Consider the following 27,693-nt stretch of genomic DNA (forward strand, 5'->3'; position numbering starts at 1 on the left):
TTCACTTTCTGTTTCTGAGTTCAACTTTTTCATGGTTTATATGTAAGATTACGTGTCCTGCTGTTTGCCTTTGGTGCCTGTCTTCTTTAATTTTTTTAATTGTATTTTTCATTTTTTTTATGCTCTGTCTACCTTCCTTTAGTTTATGTGACAGCCTACAGTTTCAGCCATGTTGTCATATGTGGCAGGATTTCCCTACTCTTTTTAAGACTGAATAGTATTCCATCACATGGATATACCAGTGTTTCTATGCTGTCCATCCATGAATGGACACTTGAGTTGGCTCCATATCTTCACTATTCTTGGTAAATTTTCTACTATTTAACATCTACATATAATTTTATAATCAACATAAAATGTCTCTCCCTCTATGGACTGTTTCTGAGTTCCTAGGATTTGGGCTCAGTAGGAGTGAGTAGGTCAAGCAAGCCATAAAAGGCAGTAGCCTGTTCCTTGACCCTCCTCTGCTTGTCATCCTAGGGTTTTGCAAGGAGAGAAAGATGTACTGCTTTATGGTTCAACCAAAATGTATGAACATACCCATACTGGCTGTTAAAATACTGAAACACCCCCTTTTCATTCACCTGTTACTTCCTCTGCCTTTACCCCATCTCCTCCACACACACACACCCTGCCCCCAAACACACAACCAAAAGGCCAGGAGCACAGGAAAGCAACAACAGATGGAGAACTGGCCCATATCCTACCCCAAGTGCTGGGCCTGTGCTGTCCCCATTTCCCCTTGTCTCAGAACCAAGTACTCAAAACCTCATACCTGTTCTCCTCGATGTCCAGGGGGCCCCAGTGGTCCTGGGCCTCCAGGAACTCCAGGTTCCCCCTAGTAAAAGAGTAAAAGATCAGCAAAGTCAAACCTGCCCCAGGTAGTTCTGTCTGCTGAGTGAGGGGACACAATGTCCTCAATAAGCAGCTAGACTGCATAGGGCTAGGGTGAAAGACACAATACAGTCTACCCAGAGGATAGCAGGACATACATAGCACAGTTCAGGGCTGAGCTCTGAGAACTTTTTTAAGGCTGTATAGTATTCCACTTAATATATCTACCACAATGTTTCCTGTTTCCCCAGTGTCAATGAACTGAAGGAAAAGGGAGGGTAGAAGGTTCACTCTGGGGAAAACTGGCTCATTTGCAAGTGTATTTATTCACACAATATTTTCTTATTGTCCTGGAAAATGAATGATACCATATGATAAACGTAGTCCCACCCTTGATGAGCACAGTGTGGTTAGAAAGAAAAAGAATGAGGTGGACAATTACAGCCCTGTATGTTGAACCATGGGCTCTTGTGAGAACAGAGAAGAAACTCAAAGGTCCAACGAGGTTTCCCAATGAGAGACAAAGAAGTTGGAGCCCAAAGAACATTGTGTGCACTGAGGAAGGATCAAGGGAGACTAAGAGAGACTCTAGGAGAGGGAAAGGTTGGCTCTGGAGAAGTGGGGTATGGGATCAAGAAGGAGCTGGACTGAGAAACCTTGGAATTAAATAGGGAGAAATGCAAAAGACTTTGTGATCTTCTCCCCCCCACACACACACACATGCCAGGGTTGATAGCCAAATAACACTGTAAGTAAGTTGACAGTGGACTGTATAATAACATGTATGCAAGTGCATATTGCAATGGCTGTCCCATCACATTAACACATCTCTTACCACCACTTGGTAATATTCTTCCACTTCAATTGTATTTTTCTTGTTTGATGTGTGAGTGTGTGTATGTTCTGGTGTCTCCCACGCACACACACACACACACACACAGAGGTCAGAAATCAACATCAGGTGACTTCCCCAGTCACCCTCATTTTATTTTGTGAGACAGGCTCTCTCAGGAAAACTGGGGATCATCAATTCAGGTAGACAGGCTGGCATCACCTTTGTAACCAGCTTTTTACATGAGTTCTAGAGGATCAAACGCAGGTCCCCATGTTGTACAGCAAGCCCTTTGCCAGCTGGGCCATCTCCCAAGTCCTATGGCATTACTATCAAAGCTTAAAGACGTTCCCTGTAGTAGACTGACAACCTAGTTTTCTGGACTCAGTATAAAAAGAAATTTTAGGTCCTTCGCTCAACTATGAAAGGGTTGAGGCCTTGACAAGAGTGCAGAAAACCTGGCAGGGGACTTTTGTGGCCACATAGACCTGAGCCTCTGAAGGATAAAAGCAAAGGTGGCCATGAGGCCATTCATTGACTCTTTCTGGTGATCTCTACCATAGCTCCCTTAGAGCGGGCCTGAGTGAGACCAAAAGGTACACAAAGATGAGTTCAAAAATGTCTGTTCCACTCATCTCAGCGAACTAATTCATTCCTGCTCAGGGAATATAGGTGCTGAAGAGATTTCTCAGTAGTGTTTGTCATGGGCAGGTAACCGCCTCTCCTTGACATCGGGACAGCCTCCTAAAAAGAAGTCGAAGGGAATTCTCTGCTCAGAGGATGGGATGGACACATTGGCAGGATGCAGGTGGGTTGAGAACATGAGGAATTTTCACAGGACTCAGGAGAAAATATTGCTGCTTTTGTTCCCAGTATTTGAAACCAACAAGAAATAATGTTTACCTTTCTCCCCCCAAATCCAGGTCTTCCGATGTCCCCTCTGGGTCCTACTGGCCCAGGAGAACCCTGAAAATAAAGAGTAAAAGGTGAGAAAGCAACTGCTAGAGAAGTTCCTGGAAACCCACCAGGAACAAGTTACCACTTCCCATCTTTCCCAACATCCCAGATCCCAGAAGGCTTAACGGGAGATGTAGTGAACCAGGGGAGAGGGTAACCTAGGTGATGGACCATGGCTCTGCATCTACCAGAATTTCACTGGTCCAAATGGGACCTTGGGAGTCAGGGGGAGGCAAAAGGCTTGACTCGACCAGCACAAGTGAGGGGAAGCTCACTACAAAGTTAGAACAAAACACACCACTGCCACATGCAAGTCCCACAAAACTACAGATACATCCATCATGGTATGCAGGGTGTATTTCAATTTCTCGATCTACTGGGCATAAGCATCCTTCACCAACCTTCTAGAGAGATATAACTGAACACATTCAGGCATCCCTTGCCTTTGGAACTCTCACTGGCAGAACTAAAGAACTCAAGAGAATCAAGGGCTGCATACAAACCCTTCACCATCCCAACTCTCATTCCTCACTTGTGAAACTCATTCAAATGATAAATTAGAAAATCAGGCTTAGGAATCAAACAGAACTGGTGTAAACATGGATCTTTGCCTTGTCAAGTGTCTGTGGTCAGGGGAGAGGCAGATGCATGGCACAGAGAAAATGTAAAAGTGCAGGAAGACTAATTCAATTGTATTAGATGTGTCCATCATTTGGTGACATTTTTAGGTCTCCAGTGCTTCCTTGGGCTAAGGCAGTGAGTCTGTGCTTTCAGAGGAAAAGATCACCAACAGGGAAAGAGGAACTGTTCAGCTAGGTATAAGGGATCTGAGCTGAGCTAAAAAAAAAAAAAGTATCCATAGTAACCAAAAAAAGATAAAATAAATGTCCCACAGTTGGCATAAAAAATATACTACATGCTCGGGCATTTTGCAGTAAGAACAAACTAAAGGTTGCGAGTCATTGGCCCTGATGTCTCGGGGTCACTTACCTGAGGTCCCTGAAGCCCTTCACTTCCTTTGTCTCCTTTCCCGCCACGACCTCCAATTGACCCCTTTTTGTTGGAAAAACAAAAAAACAGAACAACAAAACCTGATGTGCTGTGGTGTCAATGAAACTCACTCTCTCAGTAGATGCTTTTGGAACATCCCCATGGAGGCAGAGCAATGGTCTACCCCCCTTCAAGCAGCCTTCCTGCTGTGAGATTAAGTCCTTTTGAGAGGAATAACTGCAGACAAGCCCAGACACAGTGGCACAGATCTTATTAAGGGATCCTCTGCCTTGGCCAAAGAGTCTCATCCTTCTTCTACAGGGAGAAATAAAAATAGATCAAAAGGGAAAAAAAATCAACCCATGAAGAAAGGGAGACACAAGCAACCGTTGAATGTATTTTATTGATGGTTCACTGGACCAAGTGCTTTCTCAACATGTAAAATACAAGAAACGGTTTCAAGTTGAGGCTAAAGAAAGAACACTTGGTGGCAGATGTCTGCTGGCTGAATGAAAGTTTATCTCTCAGCCATAGTTTATGTGTGGGTCTCACAGAGTTCTCTTGCATAGCTGGGGAGACTAGAATTAAAATGGCTCCAGCCTAGCAGAAAACCATTGAGTAAGCCTCAAGGCACTAATATCAAAGGATCCCAGAGCATCTGAAGTGACCGTCACCTCACACCCAGCCCCAAGAGGATCTAGACAGGTCTAGAGTGATCCCATGGTTACTCAACCTGGCAAATGTACTAGCTCTGAGAAATAATCAAGAAATTCCAAATTCATTTAGAGTTAATAATCTGGAATCTTCTAGAAGAAAAATGAGGTCGTTGAAAGGCCTTAAAATGGGCATTTCTACATAGATTCTTTCAACAAGTCCAGGTTTAAAGTGAACTCAACACATAGCGAGATTCACCAGTGACAATACCTGGTGGGACAAAGCTGTCCCCTCAAGGGATAGTCATGGCTTCTTCTAGGCAGAGAAGACAGAGCAGATGCCCTCACCTCTGACACCTGTGACACTAAGGGCAGCCCAATAGAAAATAATAATAATGATAATAAATTATTGAGCCTTTAAGTTTTCATTCTTACCAGTACCTAGGCACAATGCAATGTGAGCACAGAGTGCACTCTTCCCCTCTCAAGGGTCATTAATGAGCTGTAAATGTTGGAACAGGTTTGATGGAACAAAATTAAAAGTCAGAATCATCTCCCACAATGGGAAATGCACATGGTGATAGATGGCTACAGATTGATATTTTACCAGTTGTATATATTTTTTAATTTAAAGTGTGTGTGTGTGTGTGTGTGTGTTGCACACTTAAGTGCAAATACTAAGGAGGTCAGAAGAGGGCATCAGATCCTCTGGAAGTACAGTCATAGGCTGTTGTGAGCTAGCCCACTTGAGTGCTGGACATCAAACTCTGGTCCATGGCAAAGTATTATGTGCTCTTAACCACAGAGCCATCTTTCCAGCCCCTTGATTGTGTGCTTTTGTATTGAGCTACCTGCCTTCTTACAACCAAAATGATTCCACAGTATTTGCATTGCCCAATTTTCACATTTATGAAATACCCAGCATACCTGTGGGCCTTGTAGTCCTTCAGGTCCCTGTATACCTTGAGGTCCCGGGTCTCCTGCTTGCCCCTAATGAACAAGAGTTTTCAGTGTTAAGGTTTTCTCTGCATGGTTCACATAGATCATTTGCTTCATCTGCTGGGTTCACTCCTTATGCAGCCTGGAATCTTATTGTTCCAACTGTCAGGAATGAACTCAAGTATGTTTCTAATTATCATAAAGATGGGGGTGCAAAGGACAGTGACTCGAACTGTGGTGGTTTGAGTGAGAATGGCCACAGATGCTCATATATTTGAATAGCTGGTTCCCACATGAGAGAACTGTTTGGGAAGGATTAGGGGGTGTGGCCTTGTTGGAAGAGGTATATAGCATGTAGCTCCTACTACCTCCACTTTAAGCTCCAGCCAGATCATGCTACCAGCTATACCCAGGTTCCCTCAGATCCATAGATGAACACACACACACACACACACACACACACACACACACACACACACAGAGCTTATTTTTAATATGTTTTAGCTCAATGGCCAGGCTCTTTTAAGCCTTCCTCAGCTATCACGCTCTTCTTTTCACTCCTAGCTCAACACTCTGAATCTGCCCTCAACTTTGGTTGCTCAGTTACCCTTAGTCCTAGATCAGCTCCTAAATCTTCCCTCAGCCCAGTTGTGTTTTTAATCTCCCACCTGCTTGCTGCCCCAGGCCCATCGGGAAAGCCCAAGATCTCAAAGGGCTGGTTGCTTTTTATCCCTTCAAAGCATGGTGAAATCCTCCTCTCCTGTGTCTGCCAGACTGCCTGTGAAAAACTAAAAGTCCCACCTCTTCCATTCAGCCATTGGCTACTAACATCTTTATTGATCAATCAAGAACCAATTGGGGAACAGGACCTTCAGCATTCTCATGCAGACTCCTGATCAAAATGTCAGAGCCACCCCATATAGAGGTTTTTCACTGAGGGGCTTTGAGGTTTCTAAAACTCATAATCAGACCCAGGCTTGCCCTCTGTCTGCTGCCTTTGGATCAGGAAGAAGCTCTTAGTTACTGTTCCAACACCATGCTCCCTACCGTGATGGTCATGGACCAACCTTCTGAAACTGTAAGCAAGTCTCCAATTAAACGATTTCCTTCATAAGCTGCCTTTGTTATGGTGTCTCTTCACAGCAATAAAACAGTAAGACACAAATTTTGTTTGAAAATGCCATAATGTTATTTAGCATGCTAATTAAAACTGGGTTTAAAAGGAAAAATAAAACATGAAAGGGAAACCTGGAATAAATAGTTGCTAATAACAACTTGAATGAAAGCTAAGAAGCAGCAAGAATTTCACTTTCTTTTATGCTGGTTCCCAATACATGTGAAAGTCAATCAAGGGTATAAGAGTTGGGGTTGGGGGTTGGGGATTTAGCTCAGTGGTAGAGCGCTTGCCTAGGAAGCGCAAGGCCCTGGGTTTGGTCCCCAGCTGAGAAAAAAAGAACCAAAAAAAAAAAAAAAAAAGAGTTGGGGTTGTTCTTGTTCTGTTTGTTCGTTGTAAGGTGTTTCTGAGGAAGATTTTGCCATAATTGAGCCTGTCCTATTTCTGGAAGCTGACTGGATAGCTACTGTGTTTGCCGCTAGTCAGCGGGATTCATGGCCAGGACTGGGTATCCTTACAACATCCTGTCAAATGCTATTCACCCAGCACCATCTACACAGAAGAAATATTCATAGTTCCCTACCACAGAGAACAAAAAAATAAAAAGAATACTTACTGAGGGACCTGGGGGCCCCCTCCGGCCTTCCATTCCCTGAAACACCAAAGGCAAAGCATCAGTCAGTGTGCCCAGACAAAAGGACGGTCTCTGAGGCAAACCAGTCTCCCCCATTTCCCTGCTCATAGAGGGTTCTCTGGGGGCCTTGACAGGGCAGGCTTTCCCACTGGATGTTTTAATCACATTAACATTTAGAGAACTGATGGCAACCCAATGTAAAAGTCACTACGGCCTCCACCCTAGTCTGATACTCTCTGATGGTTATCAAATAGGCTATTTGGGGGTTCAGATCACCCTGAAGAACTATTTTCTTCCCTGCAAACCCATGAAGTACTGTGTGCCGAGCAGAGGGAAAAGTGAAATTTCTAGACATTGTGGGTATGTCACTCGATGCATCACGTGGGCCCCGCACCGGAGAATCCCATGGGGTGCGGCTGCTCCTTTGTGTGATCTAGATGCTACTGATTAAGTTTATCACAATGAAGCCAGGCTGGTCCCTCAGCTCTGTCTGTACTTCTCTGGGAGGCCATTTCTGTTGCCAGTGCAAGCTCCAGGGACAGAGAAGAGCCAAGAGGGACAATGCCTTGGACCCCAGACCATAACTTATTTTTCTGAGAACTACAGCGGTAAAAATCTGCTGGCATTACGCTCACTGAAGAAGCCATGGAACACTCTCAACCACCAACTCATATTGTGTTGTGATAACCAACCACAATTATTTTAAACAATTGCGTTTATTCGATTACTATGAAGGAATTATTTCAGAACCGCCATCTTCTCCGAGTTGCCCACCTCCTACAATTCCTTAGGTTAAATTGTCCAGCTATGCTCTCCATCAGGTATTAAATTTTTAAAATACCCTCTGGGGAGAAATTACCCATAGTAACTCATCAGCTGTCTGTCTCTTGATATGACTAGTCAATGCTCTTGATGTAGAGAAACAGAGAAGATTGAAAAGCCATAGAAGGTGGAGACTATTGGCAGAACTTCACATTCTGTCTCCATCAAAAAGCAAGGATAAGGGCGAGCATGGTGTCTTCCCAGTTAAATGTGCTCTCCGCTCTTGCAGAGGACCCACTCCAGGGGGTTCACAGCTACCTGTAACTCAACATCCTCTTCTGGCCTCCATGGGTATCTGGATACAGGTGCACATATGCACACACATGCACATATGCACACACATGCACACAAGTGAAAAACAAAAGCAAGGATAAGCTAGCCACAATGGCATATGCCTACAATCACATCACTTGATAGGCCAAGGCACATAGAACTTGAGTTCAACACCAGTATGGTCTATATAGTAAGTTCAAGGTCAGCCTGAGCTAAAGGGGAAAAAAGATGTGTAGAGAAGAAAGGCCAAAAGGAAGAATAATGTTTATTCTGTGTAATTATTTTTGTACAACATTGTCCTTAGAGGCATGGCCTCTTGCCTTCAGGCCCACTACTTAAAGCCTAGATGGCCCATAGAAAATGCACAGTGAGCCTCACACAGTCATTAGCAGCATAGACTCTAAAGTGAGAGCAGCTGAGCTCAAATCCCAGCTCAGTCACTTACTAGTTATTGTGACCTAGGGCGTTGCCCAAGCCTCCTTGACTTGTCCATGCCTAACGCAGATATGATGCTATAATCCACCTGTCAGGGGTCTTACGAGGTTTTATCTAAATGAGTATTTAAAAGTGATTAGATGAGGAACTGCTACAAAACAGATGATATATTAGAAGTACAAAGGTTATAAAGACTCTTTGCAAGTGGTCGCCAAAGGTCATGGGTCTGGAATGTGGTTTCCTGTGTGGTTGTCAGTAGTTTGAGCCATTGTTTTAGTAACAGCTGTTGTGATGATTAATTTATGTAGGTTGAAGTTCAGTCACCCGGGAGCCCATGCCTGGGGTTGGGTGTGTTGCTTTCAATCCATTATCCACTTAAGATGCTCTGAATCAAGGGGCAGGGCTGGAGAGATGTCTCAGCGGTTAAGAGCACTGACTGCTCTTCCAGAGGTCCTGAGTTCAATTCCCAGCAACCATATGGTGGCTCACAACCATCTGTAATGGGATCTGATGCCCTCTCCTGGTGTGTCTGAAGACAGTGACAATGTACTCACATATATGAAAAATAAATAAATCTTAAAAAAAAAAAAAAGATGCTCTGAATTTCACAACAGAATTCTAGCCTACATTGGAAACATGGGGGAGGGGGTAGAAAAGCCTCAGGTTGCTTGATTATGAACATGAATATGAATGTTGCCTTATTTAATCCCGAAGAAAAGAAAATTCAAAGCAGGGAAATAGGTAAAAGATAGGGATTGGGACGAGGCTGAGGTCCTTCTGTCCTTACAGTGATTTAAAAGGTACTGACTAGCATGACCAAGGATTAATCCCTTCCCTGGCTCCCAAACTGCTCTTGTTTTTAAAGTGCATGATTTATGTGTCAGTTATAAACCTTTCTCAAACTAAACTCCTTTTTCCCTTGAGCCAACAGATATATTTATCTTTAAAATTTATAACACTTAGTTCATCTCACAGCTCCGCTGTCTTCCCACAATTACGTCTTAATCCTCTTGAGTCTGCAAGGCACAATTCCTAGGGAAAGGTCCTGGAAGCTTGGGAAGCCCAGCCCCTCTGGCTTAGGATCTTCACCATTCAGGATAAACAAAGGCAAGTCAGGGCTAGGATGGAGCCTCTTTTCCCAGGGAAAAGGGCAACAGGCTGTCGCCTTCAAGAGATGAGAACCATCCAACACTCAGAAAAGAAAGCCAAGTATTTTCATTCCCTCCGAACAAATTAGGGCCAAACCCAGGCCTTGAACATTCTACTCTGTTATTACATCCATGCTGCGTATGGGACAGAGGAGTTTTCAACACAAATGTCATCTCTGTGCCAGTTGTGGTGGGGCACACCTATAATCCCAGCACACAGGAGGCAGGGGCAGGAGGATTTTCTGTTAGTTTAAGGCCGGGCCAGGATGAGTTCTAGGCCAGCCGGGTCTACTCATAGTGACTTCCAGGCTAGCCAGGGGTACATAACAGGATCCCCCCCACATGCAAAAAAATATCATCTGTGGTTGCTATAAGCTACCCCAAGGCCCCCAATGAGTTGGCTGCCATTGTTGGTTCTAATAGCCAGGGTTTGGGAGTCCATTCAGGAAGAAGCCACTCCTGTTCTCCCTTCACACCGTCAATGTGTAAGACCTTGAGATTATGTCCACCTAGTCCATGATGTTTTGATATAGCTCCCTGATGCTAAGTTAGGAGAGGAGAGCATGTATGTTCAAGTCATGGACTCTCTTCAAAGGAATTCAGAAACACCTTGAAGGTTAAAAGGCAAAGGCACACTAGAGAATAGTGTCTCTTAACCACGGATGATTTTGCGTCCCACAACCACCAGCTGTAGACATTTGGCAATATCTGAGAAGATATTTTTGGATGTCACAAATGGGTCAGCAGATGAACAGAGCTCGGGAGTTTTGCTAAAGCATCTTAAAAGGTGCAGGACAGTCCTACATAAGAAGTAATTCTCAGGCCCCAAAGGTGAGTCGTGCTGAGATTTTAGAATGGCAGCAAATGTACCTACCAGCCACAGGTCTGCTGCCTCTATGTCTGAGTCCATCACAAGTAATAAGGAGGGAAAGAGATATCTGGGACATACTTACCCTGCTTCCTCTGGAGCTAGGACTGCCATCTATCCCCTTCTGTCCAGGTCTCCCCTAGAAACACAATAATTCCCCAAACCCTAAGTTAAAAGCAGGTTATAAGTCCTGAGTAGGTTAGAAAGCATGAAATATCAAATGCCACCAAGACAGCAGAATAAGGGAGTCATGCTGGAGCCAGTCCGTAGAGGACAGTGTGGCAAGATGGCCGACAAAGACCAGGATAGGGGTAGCAACATGCTGTAAGTAAGTGGTGACAAGGGAGGTATATTATCACTCCCCCAGAACATTAATACTGTCCCCCAAATGTATAGTCTACTTCAGACATACCTTATTCTCCTCTAACTATAGAGATGACTTGGGGGGTGTTTGTTCATACACCCCACTAAACTTACTTAGCTCAACAACAGAACCCGTCAACTTATCTATGCAACAGAGATCCACTTACTTGTCTTCCTCGTTCTCCTTTGGCGCCCTTCTGGCCTTTGATGTCGCTGTCTTGTCCTGGGTTACCCTAGGAGATGATTTCAGAAATGTTTAGAGTCCAGAAACCCCAGAGTGAGGGAGTTCATTTATCAGGTCAGGCACAAAGCCTTGCTACAGATATAGAGCCCAGGCTGGCCTTGAACTCACGGCTATCCTCTTGCCTCAGCCTTTTGAGTTCTAGGAGTACAGGTGTGTGTGCCCCATCTTTTTGTTTTCCTCTTTCTTCATCCCCCCCCAACTTTTTCTTCTTTGTGTGATGCATGGGATTAAACCCAGGGCTTAGAACACATCAGGCAAAATTCGTCACTGACATATTTTTGAGATGGGGTCTCACTAGGTTCAAGCTGCCTTGAACTTGAGATGCTCCTGTATCAGTGACCTGCACAGCTGGAATTCAGGGCTGTACCACCACACTCTTTTTTTAAAAAAAAGGTATAATATTTAAGTGTTAGGTAGACTTCATCAGTCTCAACCTGGCGGTCATGACCCCTTTGGCAAACCTCCATCTCCAAATGTATTTATATTACAGCTCATAACAGTAGCAAAATTACAGTTATGAAGTAGCAACAAAAATGATTTTATGGTTGGGGATCAGCACAACATGGGGAGCTGCATTAAAGGACAGAAACATTAGGAAGGTTGAGAACCGCAGGACTAATTCAAGCCAATGGATGAAGCGTTAAGAAAAATCTCCAACTTGAAACTCTTAAAAGTAATGCCTGCTCCAGATGAGGGCGATTTGGCAACCGATGTCTCCAAGAGTACATGCTGTGCTGTAACTTTCCTGCAGTGTGGCTTCACTGAGGCACTGGCCCAAACAGTGCCAAGCCAGGCCCTCAGCTGTGGATTGAAGCCTCCTATATGTGAGTCTGAAGAGAGAATCTTACTAGGGATGTAGGTTGGTGGTACAGTGCTTGCTACGCAGGCACAGGGACCTGGGTGTGAGTCCCAGTGCCATTAAACCAACAGACATGCAAAACATGAATAAATCAAGCTCTGGGCTGCAATTTCTATCTGACAAATAAAACGAAGGAAGTTTTCACTATAGCAAGTTGGAAGCCTCAACACACCGTGAGAACTCAATGCAGTGGAATTTTAGATCCCCGCTCTACACCTTTAAAATAAAATCAGTCCATATCAGATTTGGATAGATTTCCCCCTAAGTGAAAATCCCCTAGGTAACAAATACTCTTCAGGCACAGCTCCCAAGGCCAGCCCTTGCCTGTACGTCAGTGGAAATCACTAAGGAGAACGGGAGCTGAATTGTGCTGGGATAAAAATCAGAGTGAAGTAGGATCTGGTAACTTACGGGATCCCCTGGGAAGCCCTTCTCGCCATCTTCCCCAGGAGCGCCTCTGGAACCTGGGTGGCCCTGAAAAAGACAAATGGAGATGGATGGACAGACAGACAGGACAAAACAAAATGAACCTGTGTTATCCTATAGGTGGGTTTTATAATGGCATTAAATGCCAAGCAGTACACTGGAGAGGATAGCCGAGCAGATAAAACAAGTCATGCTTTCCTGCCTCCCCCAGGTGCCCTTAGAGTCCCCAAGTTCAAGTTTAAGCCATGGTCAGGCTAAGAAACAGGAAACCTTCTCGTGGTCTAGCACAGGGTTGTCCAACGGGACTTTCAGCGGGTGGGGAAAACTCCACGTTCCCCTCACCATCTTTGTCTATGCAGCCCTTGAAATGTGGCTCGTGAAACAGAAAGGTAGAATTTTTTATTTCAACGCATTTAAATTTGGGAAGTCACATATGGGCACTGGCTGTCCTCGTTGGGCTGCCTAGCAAGCACTTCTGTTCTCCACAAGAAACCTCACCAGGGGTTTTTTGCTGTCACTTCGAACAACTTTCCAGGGAAATGTACCCACACTAGGGTCCCTGAAGGCATTTTGACTAATTCCCTGTTTCCCACTGCCTTGGTCCCTGAGCCAGGGTCACAGTGGACCAACAGAGGTTTCTAGGGAGCAGCACTAAGGCCGTTTCACTCTGAATAACCTGAGGGTGGCTTCCTGCACCACCGTGCCCATTGCCTCATCCCTGGCTGGTCCCTGCATGCTCTTAGCATATCATGTGCCTATTTTTGTGACTGCTTTGTTTGAACGTTTCATCCCACCTCACCTCAGTCACTACAGACCCACCCTTAAGCCTTCCTTATATCCACAGCAACCCCAGCAGTCCCTGCACAACTTCCAAATATTTCTGAAACAGAAATTTGATGGCTTCCTGTTTAAATCCTTCCGTGCATGAACACACACGCATGTATGCATACACACATATACATGCACGCGCACACAGCCTCAAGGCTCACTGGACCTGTCTGAGTCTCTCCTTACAACCTATTGAAACTCATCTTCCTCCACCTGAACTCTGTTCCTTCCAGGCAGAGCAACTGCCAATGGATCCCGGCCTCAAGTGCTTCCTTACCCTTGGTCTAGAACGTTCTTCCTCCTCTACATCTATGCCTTGCTAACTGCAGTTCATTCCTGGTTTCAAGAAAACTACCTTGACATCCACATCCCTGAGCTGACTGAGTTCAGAAAGGACCCCAAGTGGTTGTTCAGGACACTGAGGAATACCTTTGGGTGTATCTCTGAGAGTTCTAGCCAATCCCAAAAGGTTTAAGCTGAGAAGGGAAGACCCACCCTGATTGGGGACACCACCTCCCCATGGGCTGGTGTCCTTGGTTAAATAAAATAGGAATAGGAAGAAAGGGCTAAGCATTGGTCATCCCTCTTCTCTGTTTCCTGGTCAGATCCATGTACCAGGACCTTCTAACCACCGTGCTTTTCCCCACCAAAATAGACTGTATACCTTTGAATGGTAAGCCAAAATATGCATTGTCTCCCTTTAGTCATTTCCTGGGGGTTTCTGGATGGTACCAGGCATTTGGTCATAGCCAGAAGAAAGGTAACTAAGATGGTGGGAAGTCTGCTGTCAATTTTATCCCCAACTGCCAGCGCAGCCAACGAGGCCAGATCTGTCACCAGGGACCAGTTGATTAGTGAAAAGTTACCTGAGAACCAGGGTCACCTTTTTGTCCTTTTCCCCCACGAAGTCCGTAAAATCCCTAAACAAACATAAGACATGTAGAACAATCAGCCTCAGAATGGCTTCATGATAACTCAAAAAAGAAGAGACAGGAGGCTCACTTCTTCCCCGTCCAGTCCGTCAAGCCCGTCCTCTCCGTGTTCTCCCTGAGGGACGAGAGTCAGAAGTCAGCACCGCTGGCGACCCTACTGAAGCAGTCAGAAGGTTTCTGACATGTGCTTGCTAGGAAATTAATCCGAGACAGGAGATCAAACTTGCCTGAGAAGGAGATACAGTACCTGCGCTCCCGAAAATCCTTTGACTCCCTGCAAAAGAGAAAACATCTGTCACTGCGGGGCCAGAGGCAGAATGGGGACTCTAACTGCAGCCAGAAGGGGCTGTCCCCCGTGTGAGTGTTGTCTCGCATTAGCTTTCTGATGACTCCTGCCCTCACACACCCAGATAAAGGTTACAAGTGGAATTAGATGAATGTGGAAAACTCATCTACAAACAGAAGAACTAACATGTCACGCACAGAGAGAGGAGGAAGAGATGGGAAAGAGAAAACAAGAGAGAAAATGGGAAGAGAGAGGAAGTTGTCATGGGAGAGAGAAGGCTGAGCCCACAGAAGCTTACCTTTTGACCTCGAGTCCCCGGGCATCCCATGACTCCTCTGTCTCCTTGAAGCCCAGTGTCTCCTCGTCTTCCCTAAGAAGTGAATCCAAACATATATCCAAAGTTATACTTTTGCCAGAAATTGTCAGCAGTTTGCTCTTGGAACATCAAGCTCTCCAACTTCAGACAAAGCAATTCCCACTGCGGTCGGTCCTCCAACTCCTCACATGTGTTCCTGTCAGCCTTCAGGGTTCCCTCCTGAGTCACAAATGGGTTGATGGTGAGCGAGCTCAGTTGCTTTACTCTCTCATCAGACAGCGCAGTCAAAGGCTCAGAAGTCACTTTGCCTCCTAGGCACAGTTCTAATGGCTCAGTGATCCTGTGACATCATGCCCAGGGCCCTGATGCCACCCTAGGGAAGTCAGCTGCCATAGGAAAACAGTTCAGTGCCCGGGACTAGAGCTGATCGGAAACAGAGGGGAAGACAAATTACGGCAAGAACAGAGCACAAAGGCAGAAGGGCCTGTCCTTGGAGCTGGGGGACTTGGGAATGTGCTTTTCTCTGTAAGAGTACGTGTCTGAGTTTAATCTCAGAAGCTACATTTTTAAGAATCCAAGAATGGTGGTGTGTGTTTAATCTCAGCTCTGGAAACAAGGGTCAGAGAACCCAGCTCTTTTTCCTGGCTGGACTATCCAAATCCACAAACTCCATGTCAATGAGAGGCTTTGTCTTAAAATAATAATAATAATAAAGTACAGGCCAGGTGCTGGTGGTGCACAAGTTTAACCCCAGCACACAGGCGGCAAAGACAGGCAAATCTCTGAGTTTGAGGTCAGCCTGGTCTCCAGAGTGAGTTCAAGGACAGCCAGGGCTGCACAGAGAAACCATATCTCAAAAAACTGAATAAAGTAAAATAAAATAAGGTAGATTGCTTCTGAGAAACAACACCTGTGCTGTGGTCGACCTCTGGCACACACACACACACACACACACACACACACACACACACACGCACACACACACACACACACACACACACACACACACACACACACACACACACACACACAGACATCGCACGCCACACACACACACACACACACACACACACACACACACGCACACACACGGCCATTCCTCACAACCTAGGTCTGTCCAAAGTCAGATTATCCACACAGGAAGAACATTCAAGGTCAATATGTTTCTCGTTAACCTTAATTTTCCCAGGAAATATTTAGAAACAGCTAAAAGCCAGAGTTAAGCACTACCTGGAGAAAACAACCACTAGAATGTGGAGACCTACTGATGTAGACCACATGTCTACATCACGTGAGGGATTTTGTAGATTATCTTCTGAGTATGCCTGTGAGGAATATCCTTGATTAAGTTAAGTTTACAAAAACAAACAAACACACTCTACATGGCCTCCTTTTGTCTAACTTCCTTCCTTTACTCTGAAGATTGACCGGGCCCTACACAACCCTCAAGGTGTTGCCCACAGTCACGGGCGGCTGAGAGGACCTCAGGGTTCATGATTTCCCATGGCCTGAACTTTCACCCTACTATGCGTCCTCAGCAAGGCAGAGCGGTAACTCAGCACACACAAAGGCACGCCTGGCAGGGTTGAGACCCCACTGGGGTATAAATGAGTCAGGTAGTATATTCCCTTAATGATGCTTTCAAAGTAAGCTAGGCCGACCTTGAGTCCTAGAAAAATAATCAGAAAACTACATGTCCTGGCCAAGGTCTCACTCATAGATCTGTCCTTGGAATTCTCATTCCAGAGTGTGAGCTTTTAAACATTACAAACATTATGAACTGAGCACTCCCATGCAAAGCCACCCAAGGGGCTTCAGTCCCTCCACACTGGAAAGTGACGGGCCAAGTGAAGGAAAGCTCTGGTTTTAGAGTCAAATACTGAGGCTTCTAATCCTCAGGGCAGCGGTTAGTCATGCTCTTGAGGACCGCCTGCCCACCCACTTCCTCTCTGTGGTGGAAGGAGCTCCAGCCCCTGGGCCTAAGAGGAGCTCCTTAGAGATAAGCTGCTACATCCTGTTTAGAGACCCAGAGAATTCCAGACCCCCAGCATTGATCTAAACACAACAATCCAGTCCCTGACTCGGGAGCTGCTCCTGTCCACAGCTTGAAGTTAATGAAGGGGAGGCAAAGCAACCCCTTCCTCCATAGCACTATTTTAAAAAGAAAGCACACACACACACATACACACACACACCCCTCCTCTACCCCATAAAGCTTTTCGAGATAAAGAAAATCAGTAAGTGTACGTTCATGGGGGGTGGGCAGTGGTGACTTACAGGGTCTCCATCCTCTCCCCTGTGTCCTCTGCTGCCTTTCAGACCTGAAGAACCCTGGGAGGAAAGAGAGGTCATTTAACCATTCTCTGTCAGTTCAAATTCATGGAGTAAGTCATTAGGCATTCCAGGCGAGGCCCTCCCTTGAACATCGAATGGGCTTTGTGCCAATAAAGCCATGAGTTGCAGAGAATCCAACATCTGCATCTGGCCTTGGCCTCGTCTCTGACGCCTCTCTACAGAAAGAGACCCTACTGGTGATGGATAAGGGGTCACTCTTGTATCTGTGGTCATCACTTTTTCATAACGTGCTTTTATTATTTTATATGTATGTGCTGACAGGTTTATGTCAACTTGACACAAGCTAGAATTGTCAAAGAGCAGGGAACCTCAATTGAGAAAATGCCTCCTTACGATCAGGCTGTAGGCAAGACTAGAGGGGGTCTTCTTCTTTGGTGACTGATAGGGAAGGGCCCAGCCCATCTGGATGGTGCTGGTGGTCCTAAGTTTCATAAGAAAGGAGGCTGGGCAAGCCATGAGAAGCAAGCCGGTAAGCAGCACCCCTTCATGTTCCTGCCTGTTTGAATTTATGCCCTGACCTCAGTGGTAGACAGAAATATGAAAGTATACGCCAAAAAAGCCTTCTCTCCTCAAGTTGCTTTTCATTGTGGTGTTTCATCACAGCAATAGTAACCATATGACTATGTGTGTGCATGCGTGCATGCATGTGTGCTTGTGTGTGTGTGTGTGTATGCGTGTTTATGCACATATGTGTGTATTGTGTATATAGGTATGTTTGTGTGTGTGTTGTGCATGTTGAGTGTTTGTGTATGTTGTGTGTTTGTGTGTGTTGTGTGTTTCTATATGTATGTGTATGCTGCTCACACATGAATACATGGGTGCAGGAGCATGTGCAGTTCAGAGGAGGGCCCTTGGAGCATCCTGATGTGGGTGTGAGAACTAAACTCAGATACTCTGGCAAGTGCCTGGACCACCTCTCCAGCTCCATCCTTAACAAATTAAAAACACCTATCAAGGGCTCATTTGACTTTCTTCTGCTTCGGTAAGGGCCATCTTTAAACTAAGTCACTTCTGTGTGGGCCACAGTTTAGTGGCTTCGTTTACTTGTAACAAAGATCTGCTGAGATTTGCCTTCCCTACCCTCTAATGACATGCAAGAGGGGGGAAAGTCACAAATCAGCACAACGTTCTGTATGAACAATCCTTCAACACGAGAGACAAAGCAGAGACCCTCAGCAAGTATTACAGTCGATCTGCTCCGGACCGAGGAGAAGGCACAGTGGGTAAAGATGCTTGCTGCCAAGGCTGGTGACCTGAGTTTGCTCCCCAGAGCTCACAGGAGGAAGGAGAGACCAGGTCACTGCACTTTGTCCTCTGACCTCCACAGGTGCACCACCTCATGGTCACGCCCCCCCCCCCTTACAAAATAAATACTTTACGTCTTTTTGAAAACTGACGGGGAGGAATGCAGGGCAAAATTGTTAAAATGAAAATACCTTTATCACAAAAAGTCCTTTGACCATGATACCTAAACATCCATTTGAAGATGCATATGCAGTGACTACAATATAAATACAGCTTAATTGTTACAGTGAGTTTTGTGCCATAATTATATGTGACATCCGTGCAGTCATCAACCATCAAGAATTAGAACATTGCCAGTCCCAGACACAGGGCCACCCCAACATAAGCACCCAGAACCCACTACCCTATCCCACCTCAGGGGTGCACTGTTGACACTTAGGAAAATACTTCCTGGACTTTAAAGGTATGTCACTGCTTAATCATGCCTTCCCAGCCAGGACAGCCTCGCTTTAATAAACGGAACCCTGCCTATATATTCTCCTGCCTCCTCTTTTCTGCTTCCTGTGGTCATTATGATGTAGGCAAAAATTCATTCATGTTTTTTAATGAACGTGGTTCATTTGTTGGCACTGACACAGTCTTCCATTGAAAATGTCAAGCTGCATTTCCCATTTTATTGCTGTAATTGATCTTCTGTAATCCGGTCTTTTATTTTCTGTAGCTCGGTCTCATTTACTGTTGGAAACCCACAACTCTCGCCACTATTTTAACACTTTCAGATTGTCTAAAGCGGATTTAGAAAGTATAATTGCAAACCCCCAAAACAGATATGGAAGAGAAAGGGGGAGTCATTCTCAGGGTCAGTGTCTAGAATGAGCCCTTCTGATCCTACTCCTACACTGTGGAAAATTACAGAAAATGCCCAAGGCAATTACATTATATGGAGCAAAGGTTGCAAATTCAACCTACTGTGTTTCAGTCCCACTCACGACAAAGCAAGGCATGTTAGAGCAAAGAGAATCATAATCCAATGGCACCTTCGAGGCTTGGGGTCCCCGGGTTCCATGAGGTCCTGGAATCCCCGTACATTTACAGAATGTACAGCAGCAAGCCCGTTCTGCGATGGTCCCCTAGAGAGAGAGGAACGTTAAAGAAAGCAAAGTGAGATGAGCCACGGTCATCAGGTCTCTTCTTATGTAAGAACCCCGTTCAGACACATCATAAGCTACCTACAAACCCAGGTTCTGCCTTTGGGGGAGGAGTATAAGCAAGAAGGGGGCTTCATGACTTAAACTGTACAGAGGGCAACGGGCCAACCAATGGTGTGGGCAGAGTCCCCATCAAGAAAACAACCTCAGTTAACGGAAAGGGTACCGAGCATCTGCACGGCCACACGCCAAGTTAACTTGAGACATGTTGATTCCCATTTGACAATCTCCTGGAATTCCTATTGTATACATTATTGGGAGCTGCTTAATGACATTAGGGGCTGGTTGGACTGTTGACACCCTAAGCGTTCATTCAGTAATATGACAACAGGAGGAAGGGGGGAAACAAACTATGTTTTGAGTGCAAATCAAAACCTTAAGGTAGCATGGTGGTTGGGTGTCAGAGGCAAGAAGAGCATTCTGACTTGGTCTCCATGGCCAAGATAGTCAGAGACACATGGCAAGACTCAGTCCATAGGTATGTAGGTAGGTAGGCAGGTCAGTGGGTAGGTAGATAGATAGATAGATAGGCAGGCAGGCAGACAATCATTAATATTGCATTACCTCATACTTAGTAGGATGGTTACTCTCCAAGAAAAGATTCAGTGAGGGAGTAGACGATGGGAAATGACAGGAAGGAGAGAAGGAAATAGAGGAGGAAGGGAAGAAACAACACATCAAGTGTCCATGAAGATGTGGAGAAATCAGAACTTGTGAAACATGGAAATCAGTAGATGTGTTCCTCGAAGCACTAAAAACAGAGTTATCATATTCCATAATCCCAGTTGTGGGTGCACACACAAAGCAACTGAGCACAGGATCCTGAAGAGATGTTTGCTCATGTGTGTTCATCACAGTGTCACTCACCTTTGCTAAGCGGTGGAAGTGACCTCAGTGTCAGGAGAATGGATAAAATGCAGCAAAGAAGGGAATCCTATCACGTGCTACAACATGGCCAGGCCTCAAGGACAGTACGCTAAGCCATTCACAAGCAGACAAATGGTGCCTGAGGCCAATATAAGGGATCTTAAGTAGGGAAACTTTAGGAACAGAAAGTGGAGTGAGGGTGCTGGGCTCTGTAGAGAGGGGATAGAAAGAGGCCATACTGCTAGTTGGGGATTTACAGGTTTCAGTCTTGCAAAATGAAAATTTCCTAGAGGCCTATTGGACAGCAGTGTGCACATCAGCTAGTGCAGTGGTCAGCCTTGGTTGTCAAACTTGATAACACTTATAATCACCATAGAAACAAACCTCTAGACCTGTCTGAGAGATTTTTCTAGATTAGGTTTAATTAAGGTAGGAAATCCACACTAGACATGGGCGACTGCAGCACCATCCCACAGACTGGATAAAAAGGAGGAATCTAATTACAGCAACACCCAACTCGGCTTCCTGACTGTAGACACAGTGTGACCAGCTGCCTAAGGTTCTGGGTGCCTGGCTTTCCCCAGCATGACAGCTCTATTCTCCAACTGCCAGCCCCAACAAACCCTTCCTGCCTTAACTACTTTTGCCAGTTATTTTGTTTCTAACTACAGACAGGAAACTGATACAACCATATACTGTATACTTCAAATTGTTGAGATGAGAAATATTGCATTTCTACCATAATAACAAAACCCAAATGTAGCTAATAAGAAGCTTTTTTAAACTAATAACCAAAGATGTGTCGATTGCGCTGCTTGAGAACACTGGGGAAATACAATGTTATGGACTTTTGCATGTTTTAACATTCTAAATGTCATGCCTCTAACTTAACAGCACAAGCAACAGCAGGTCTGGAAAGACTGAGATTCCAACCCAGGTCTTGTGGCGCTTGAGCTGACTGACAACTCACCAGATACTGTGAGAGCTTCTTGCTCAGATCTATCATTCCAATGGTCAGCTGGGTCCTGTAGTCGAATCCTTTTCCAAATTCAAAGCTGGAAAACTCATGGTGACCAAGTGTGTTCAGGGACACCACCAACAGGGCATCAAGTCCTAGTTAGTAAAGAGAACCATGTGAAACCCAAGGGCTCAGCCACTCAGTAAATGGCATTCAAAGAACCAGAAACATGTAAACAGCAGACTCACCTGCACGTCTGAAATTGCGTTAGACTCTGTTCTCTGACTTAGCATGAACCCCCCCAAAAAAATTCCAAGAGAAAATATTGATAAATCAACTGAAAAGCAACAGCAGAAAGTGGTATTCAATATCTCACACCAATTCTGATGCAACTCTTGGACATTCAAATGTAATTTTTAAGAAGGGCATTGTTTATCTTTGGGGAGGGGTTCTGAACTTTCTAGAATACCTATTAAAACCAGTTATCCCCCAGGGGCCCAGGGTTCCTATTTTAGATGAAAGTATTAGTTCATTCATTCATTCACTGATTCATTAATTCCTCCACTACCTGTCGACTCATCCATTCTGTCATTAAGCAAGCACTTGCTTCTTAGGAGCCTGTTGTGTGCTGATTATTGTCCCAGGAAGACAAGATGAGTGGGTCAGGCACATTCCTTCCTATGTCAGTGTTCCTGGACTAATTGATAAGATGGACAAAATCAGAAAATTCTGAGTTCTCTGGGAGAGAGTATCAAGCGATGAAAGCTTTGCTTGAGGTGATACTCGTGACAGTCTTGGGGGATATGGGAGGACAGTCTCAGGGAACTATGGGAGGACAGTCTCAGGGAACTATGGGAGGACAGTCTCAGGGAACTATGGGAGGACAGTCTCAGGGGATATGGGAGGACAGTCTCAGGGAACTATGGGAGGACAGTCTCAGGGAACTATGGGAGGACAGTCTCAGGGAACTATGGGAGGACAGTCTCAGGGGATATGGGAGGACAGTCTCAGGAACTATAGGGAGGGGGAAGTCTCAGGGAACCTGGGAGGACAGTCTCAGGGAACTATGGGAGGACAGTCTCAGGGAACTATGGGAGGACAGTCTCAGGGAACTATGGGAGGACAGTCTCAGGGAACTATGGGAGGACAGTCTCAGGGACTATGGGAGGACAGTCTCAGGGAACTATGGGAGGACAGTCTCAGGGAACTATGGGAGGACAGTCTCAGGGAACTATGGGAGGACAGTCTCAGGGAACTATGGGAGGACAGTCTCAGGGAACTATGGGAGGACAGTCTCAGGGAACTATGGGAGGACAGTCTCAGGGAACTATGGGAGGACAGTCTCAGGGAACTATGGGAGGACAGTCTCAGGGAATATGGGAGGACAGTCTCAGGGAACTATGGGAGGACAGTCTCAGGGAACTATGAGAGGACAGTCTCAGGGAACTATGGGAGGACAGTCTCAGGGAACTATGGGAGGACAGTCTCAGGGAACTATGGGAGGACAGTCTCAGGGAACTATGGGAGGACAGTCTCAGGGAACTATGGGAGGACAGTCTCAGGGAACTATGGGAGGACAGTCTCAGGGAACTATGGGAGGACGGTCTCAGGGAACTATGGGAGGACGGTCTCAGGGGATGTGGAAGGACTCTTGGAGAAAGTGTTGGCTAAGCTTACTCTGAGGATGAATAAAAGTTGATCAAAGGGAAGAACCAGACATGGATCAACAGAGGACTGAGAATGGAGGGGTGAGGAGAATGGAGCTCTAACGGAGACTGGAAGGAAGGAGACTGTGACCACCTTGAAGGAAAGTTCTCTGTGCTGGAACATCGAGTGTGAGGGATGGGCTTGGGCTGGAGCAGGAACAGAGGTGAGATTCTGCAGTCTCATGTGTCATATTAAGGACATTGCTACATAATCCAAGGGCCTTGTGCTGAAGGGATCTAAGCAAGGCAGATGACACCACCCAGCAATAAAGCAAGAAACATCATGACTCTAGGGAGGTTGTCTGGGAAAACTGAATCCCCAAAGCCAGTCTGGGGCTCTTTCAAGGCAGTCTTAGAAGATGTGTCCTATTTGACAGCTAAGGGACTTTTCCTTTTGATATAGCTTCCTCATGGCCTCTCCATCTCACCCCAGGCTCAGCCAAAGCTGGTGGATACAGATGTAGGGTAAGAAGTGCTTGTGTTAGCCCACACTGCTACCTTTTGCAGGGATAACCAGAAACAGTGAAAGGCATCTTAGGTCAGACAGTCTAGAAGCCTGATCTGAGTGGGTGAACTGTGAACAAGTATGTGGGCATGGTGGTTGGTAGGAGAGGGGGAGGGATCAGCAAAGAGAAAGCTATGAACAGGGTTTTATCTCATTGTCTCAGCTTTAACTGCACCATGAAAGACTCTGAAATATTAACTGTGCCAGAGTTGACCTACTTGAGGCAAGAGCACCAGACTTCTGTATGCCTACCTCATTGAACGCCACAATCACTGGGATGGGACTTAGTCTAAACCCACCTATAATGGCTACTCTTCGTTCACTGTCAACCTGATTGACTTAACAAGCACCAAGGGCTTTAACGAGGCACAGCCTTGGGTATGTCCATGAGAATGTTTTTAGTTGAGCAGAAGACCTGACCTCAATATAGGCAGTTCCACCCCCTTGACTGGAGTCCTGGAGAAAAAGAGAAAGCCAGCAGACCTCCAGAATTCCCTGTTCTCTGCTTCCTATTCCTCTGAGATATGAGCAAACAACTGCCACCACAGGGCCGTCTGCCACCATGAAGCTGCCTCCACCATGCCTTCCCCAGCATGATGGACTGTACCCCGCCCCCCAAACGTGATCCAAGATAAGCATCTCCTTCCTTAACCGCTTCCTGCCACCAAACTGCCCTCAGTCCAAGCAGCTGGGGTTCATCAAGGGCACATGTGTGAGGAAGGATACAAATATAAATATGTAGCATTGCATCAAGGGAAGAAAAATGGGAACCAATCAAAGGACATCACACATGTCACCAGCAGTACCTTCTACAAATGGCTAAGGAGATCCCAAGATCTAAAGCACATAGGGCAGAGACCTGGTCACATACTCCTAGCTTCACTGTGTGCATTTTCAACTCCTTACCTGCTTCTCTGAGCCTGTCTGACTGCTGTTCCAGCAAAGTGATGCTTTCACCCTGGAGACCGTCTGAGAAGATGAGCAGGACCTACAGAAACAGGGAAGAAAACGGGGTGATAGAAGCCAGGGGTACAACTGGGAAGAGAGGAAGAGACTTAGGGTGAAGACTTGGGAAGAGACTTGGGATAGGCTGTATACCTGGCCCCTGGATGAAGATCTTTCCTCAAACACATCCCAGAGTGACTGTAAGAACTGTGCATTCAGATGAGTTGGTCCACGGACGGTGACTTGCAACAAGCTGTTGAACGCTGCTTTCTGATAGATCTGGAACTTGGCTGGGAACTCTTGCTCACTGTTCACCTTAAAGGCCAGGCTCACCTGTGTGTCTGCACCTGCACCACAGCTCACCCCTCTGATAGAGGTGATGTCCTCCAAGATGCCTGGGAGGTACGATTCCAAGCGGGGATGGCCCTGGAACAAAGACTGGCCCTGACGGTGAGTGGAAATGTCGAACCCGACCACTACATCCACAAAGCAGTCTGGAGACCAAAGAAACAAGGCTAGATTAGTCAGCAAGCAGGAGCAAGGATTGTGGAGGGGGTTGGGAGATAGGAGAGATGATTTTGTCATGCTCCAGGAGGTGTGCGGTACCCAGAGGATGCTCAAGAAAATGAAGATACTGGCTATCCTACCAACACAAAACACAAACGCTTCCTCTGGCCCCATTTATACGTAACAAGTTTCAATGCAAATTGTAACAAGTTTCAATGCAAATAGTATCAAGTTCCAATGCAAATTTTAGCTTTATGTAAGTGGATAAATTTTCCTGCTTTCAATGAGGACATATTCTGATTCATATGAATATAACATATTAATATTTTAAACTGTCCTCAAGATTATTCAATTTCTAGCAGTCATAAATGTCAAGTTTTGCAAAGGCCAGGTGGATAATGTGGGTAAGTCAAATGGCCAGGGGGTAAGGACCACTATCTGGAGAGCAGATGGGGCCACATGCCTGTCCGCTGCCAGCTCCCACTGACAGTCGCCAGTGGTAAATGAGGCCCCATGTTGTTTGGTCCATTTTTAAAAGTAGAGCCTGAAATCTATACCTCTAATGCAACGTCTCCATCCTCTCACTGTGCTTACAGCAGTCAACTGAGTACCTTCTCCCTGGCTTGACAGAATGAGCAAGCTGCATGTCCCGCCTCCTCTTATCCTTGCCTGCTGCTCCTTCTCAGAATAGGGGACATTGTGGCACTCCTCCTGAGTAAGAACTCTGGCTTCCTAATTCCAGCCCCAGAGTTCCTCCTTCATCTTACCTCCACACAAGTACCCAAGCAGCACTCAGAGAAATGGACTCAGGCCTCATGGCTCCAGAGACAGCAGGAGGGAGGATTACTGCCCATGCGCAAATTCCACAGAGGGAGAAACCCCTGCTGCTGTGATGCCTTCCCAGCTCCCAGCCCCAAATGCACAGAACCCGAGTGCCCTGTGGCTACTGCCAGCTGCCGCTGAAGAGTGGCCCCTCTGTGGGACGGAACACTGTCCTACAGTGTGTTGCCCTCACACTTGGCCAAGCCCCTTCCTCCACAGTACGCAAGAGGCCTTTGCAACCATTTGTATCTGTGGACTAAGTAATCCTTAAAGACAACTAAAATGTTTACTATGTTACAATCACATAGATGTCTGCCTTACAAAGGAAACAAAACAGGGCTGGACAGGTGGCTCAGTAATTAAGATCACTTGTTGCTCTTACAGAGGACCCAGAATGTGTTTCCAGTACTCACAGGCTGGCTCACAACCATTTGGAACTCCAGTTCCAGGGGATCTGACACCCTCTTCTTACCTTTGGGGGCCACTGCAGCCTTAAGGTAGCTGCATACAGGCATGTTCCAGAGTTTCTGATGCCCTTTTCTAGACCCTAAGATCACTGCATGCATATGGTCCACAGACATACATGCAGGCAAAACATCCATATACAGAAGCAAAACCATAAAAATAAAAAGTTTAAAGCCCACTCTATACATACATATAAAGATATACACACACACATACACACATACACAGCACACACATACCGAGTCCTTTACTAGTTTAACTATACTGAAACAGTTTCAACAGTAAATATTCATTTTCCTTACATTCGATCAGATGAAGAGCATTGTCTGGAGGACTTGTACAGGACACAGAGCTCCGTGTATGAAAGGAGGAGAAACTGGTTGTAATGAGAGGATGGGGATGCCTACAGGACACAGCCAACCCCATCCCCTTATGCTCTGTACCAATCCTGCCACTGAGGAAGACTGACTAAGCGGAAGCTTCCAGGGAGAAGCAACGATCAATATCTCTTCTCACCACACATTGTCCTAAATGGATTCCCAAGGGGCCGGCCCATAATACAACCTTCGGAAACAAGGGCACAGGAAGCCTCTAATAAAACCAAACAACGGCGAGACACTCACTGGATTTCCCGCAGCTCTGGCAAATTTCACGGACCATTCTTTTCTTCACGTCCACATTCTTTAGTGTATTAAAGTCTTTGAACGTAATTATTTTTTCTGAATTGCCTGTGATGGGCAGAAGCTGTCCCTTATAAACATTTCCTATTCCCAAAGCCAGGATACAGATGCCAAGTTCTCTCAGGACCTTCACTGCTCTTGACACATCATAGTGCGGATAACTAGATGTTATAACAACCAAAGTCTGAGGGACACCAGCGTTTCCTCTCCCGCCAACCGAAGGGTCAAACATGTCACTCACATGCTTAAGAGCAAAGTCAATTCGTGGAAGCCCCTTGCTCTTAGCCACACTGTGGACCTGAGATTTCCACTGAGTTTTGTTCAGAGAGCTTTCCAACTCAATAATTTCCTGATACCGGCTCCCGTATTGAGCCATCCCGATTTTCAGTCTTTGAGACTCGATGTCAAAATTATCAATTAAGTCTGACAAGAAAGTTGTCATGGCAACAAAATCTGAATCAGACACCATGTCAGAGCCATCACAAAGGAAAATCACATCAGCTTCCGGAAGGTTACAAGCTGGAACAGAAAGGAGAAGGATAAGTTATTTCCTCATGCATCATTCTAAATTGTCCCATTACTGAGATACTCAAATTGCTTTGCTAAATACTTAAATTGTTTTGCATTAGCGGCGAATTGAGATGAATTAGCAGAAGAGAGACTCGATGATTGAACCG

General features: G+C 45.7%; 1 protein-coding gene across 1 annotated transcript in view; it reads right to left on the bottom strand.

Annotated features, from left to right (window-relative positions):
• The window catches only part of Col6a5 (collagen type VI alpha 5 chain), an 87,487-nt gene that overhangs the window by 35,981 nt on the left and 23,813 nt on the right, over positions 1-27,693 (bottom strand). Inside the window, exons 8-25 of the mRNA XM_032909864.1 lie at positions 26,960-27,535; positions 24,696-25,036; positions 24,504-24,585; positions 21,399-21,541; positions 19,391-19,483; positions 17,031-17,084; positions 14,736-14,807; positions 14,399-14,425; positions 14,222-14,266; positions 14,086-14,139; positions 12,377-12,439; positions 11,030-11,095; positions 10,585-10,638; positions 6,936-6,971; positions 5,194-5,256; positions 3,614-3,676; positions 2,570-2,632; positions 776-838 (exon numbers count right to left, since the gene is read on the bottom strand). Of these exons, the coding sequence (XP_032765755.1) occupies positions 776-838; positions 2,570-2,632; positions 3,614-3,676; positions 5,194-5,256; positions 6,936-6,971; positions 10,585-10,638; positions 11,030-11,095; positions 12,377-12,439; positions 14,086-14,139; positions 14,222-14,266; positions 14,399-14,425; positions 14,736-14,807; positions 17,031-17,084; positions 19,391-19,483; positions 21,399-21,541; positions 24,504-24,585; positions 24,696-25,036; positions 26,960-27,535 (1,958 nt within the window). The remainder of the gene's footprint in view (positions 1-775; positions 839-2,569; positions 2,633-3,613; positions 3,677-5,193; positions 5,257-6,935; positions 6,972-10,584; positions 10,639-11,029; positions 11,096-12,376; positions 12,440-14,085; positions 14,140-14,221; positions 14,267-14,398; positions 14,426-14,735; positions 14,808-17,030; positions 17,085-19,390; positions 19,484-21,398; positions 21,542-24,503; positions 24,586-24,695; positions 25,037-26,959; positions 27,536-27,693) is intronic.

The sequence above is a fragment of the Rattus rattus genome, chromosome 8 (assembly GCF_011064425.1).
Source record: "Rattus rattus isolate New Zealand chromosome 8, Rrattus_CSIRO_v1, whole genome shotgun sequence".
Lineage (NCBI taxonomy): Eukaryota > Metazoa > Chordata > Mammalia > Rodentia > Muridae > Rattus > Rattus rattus.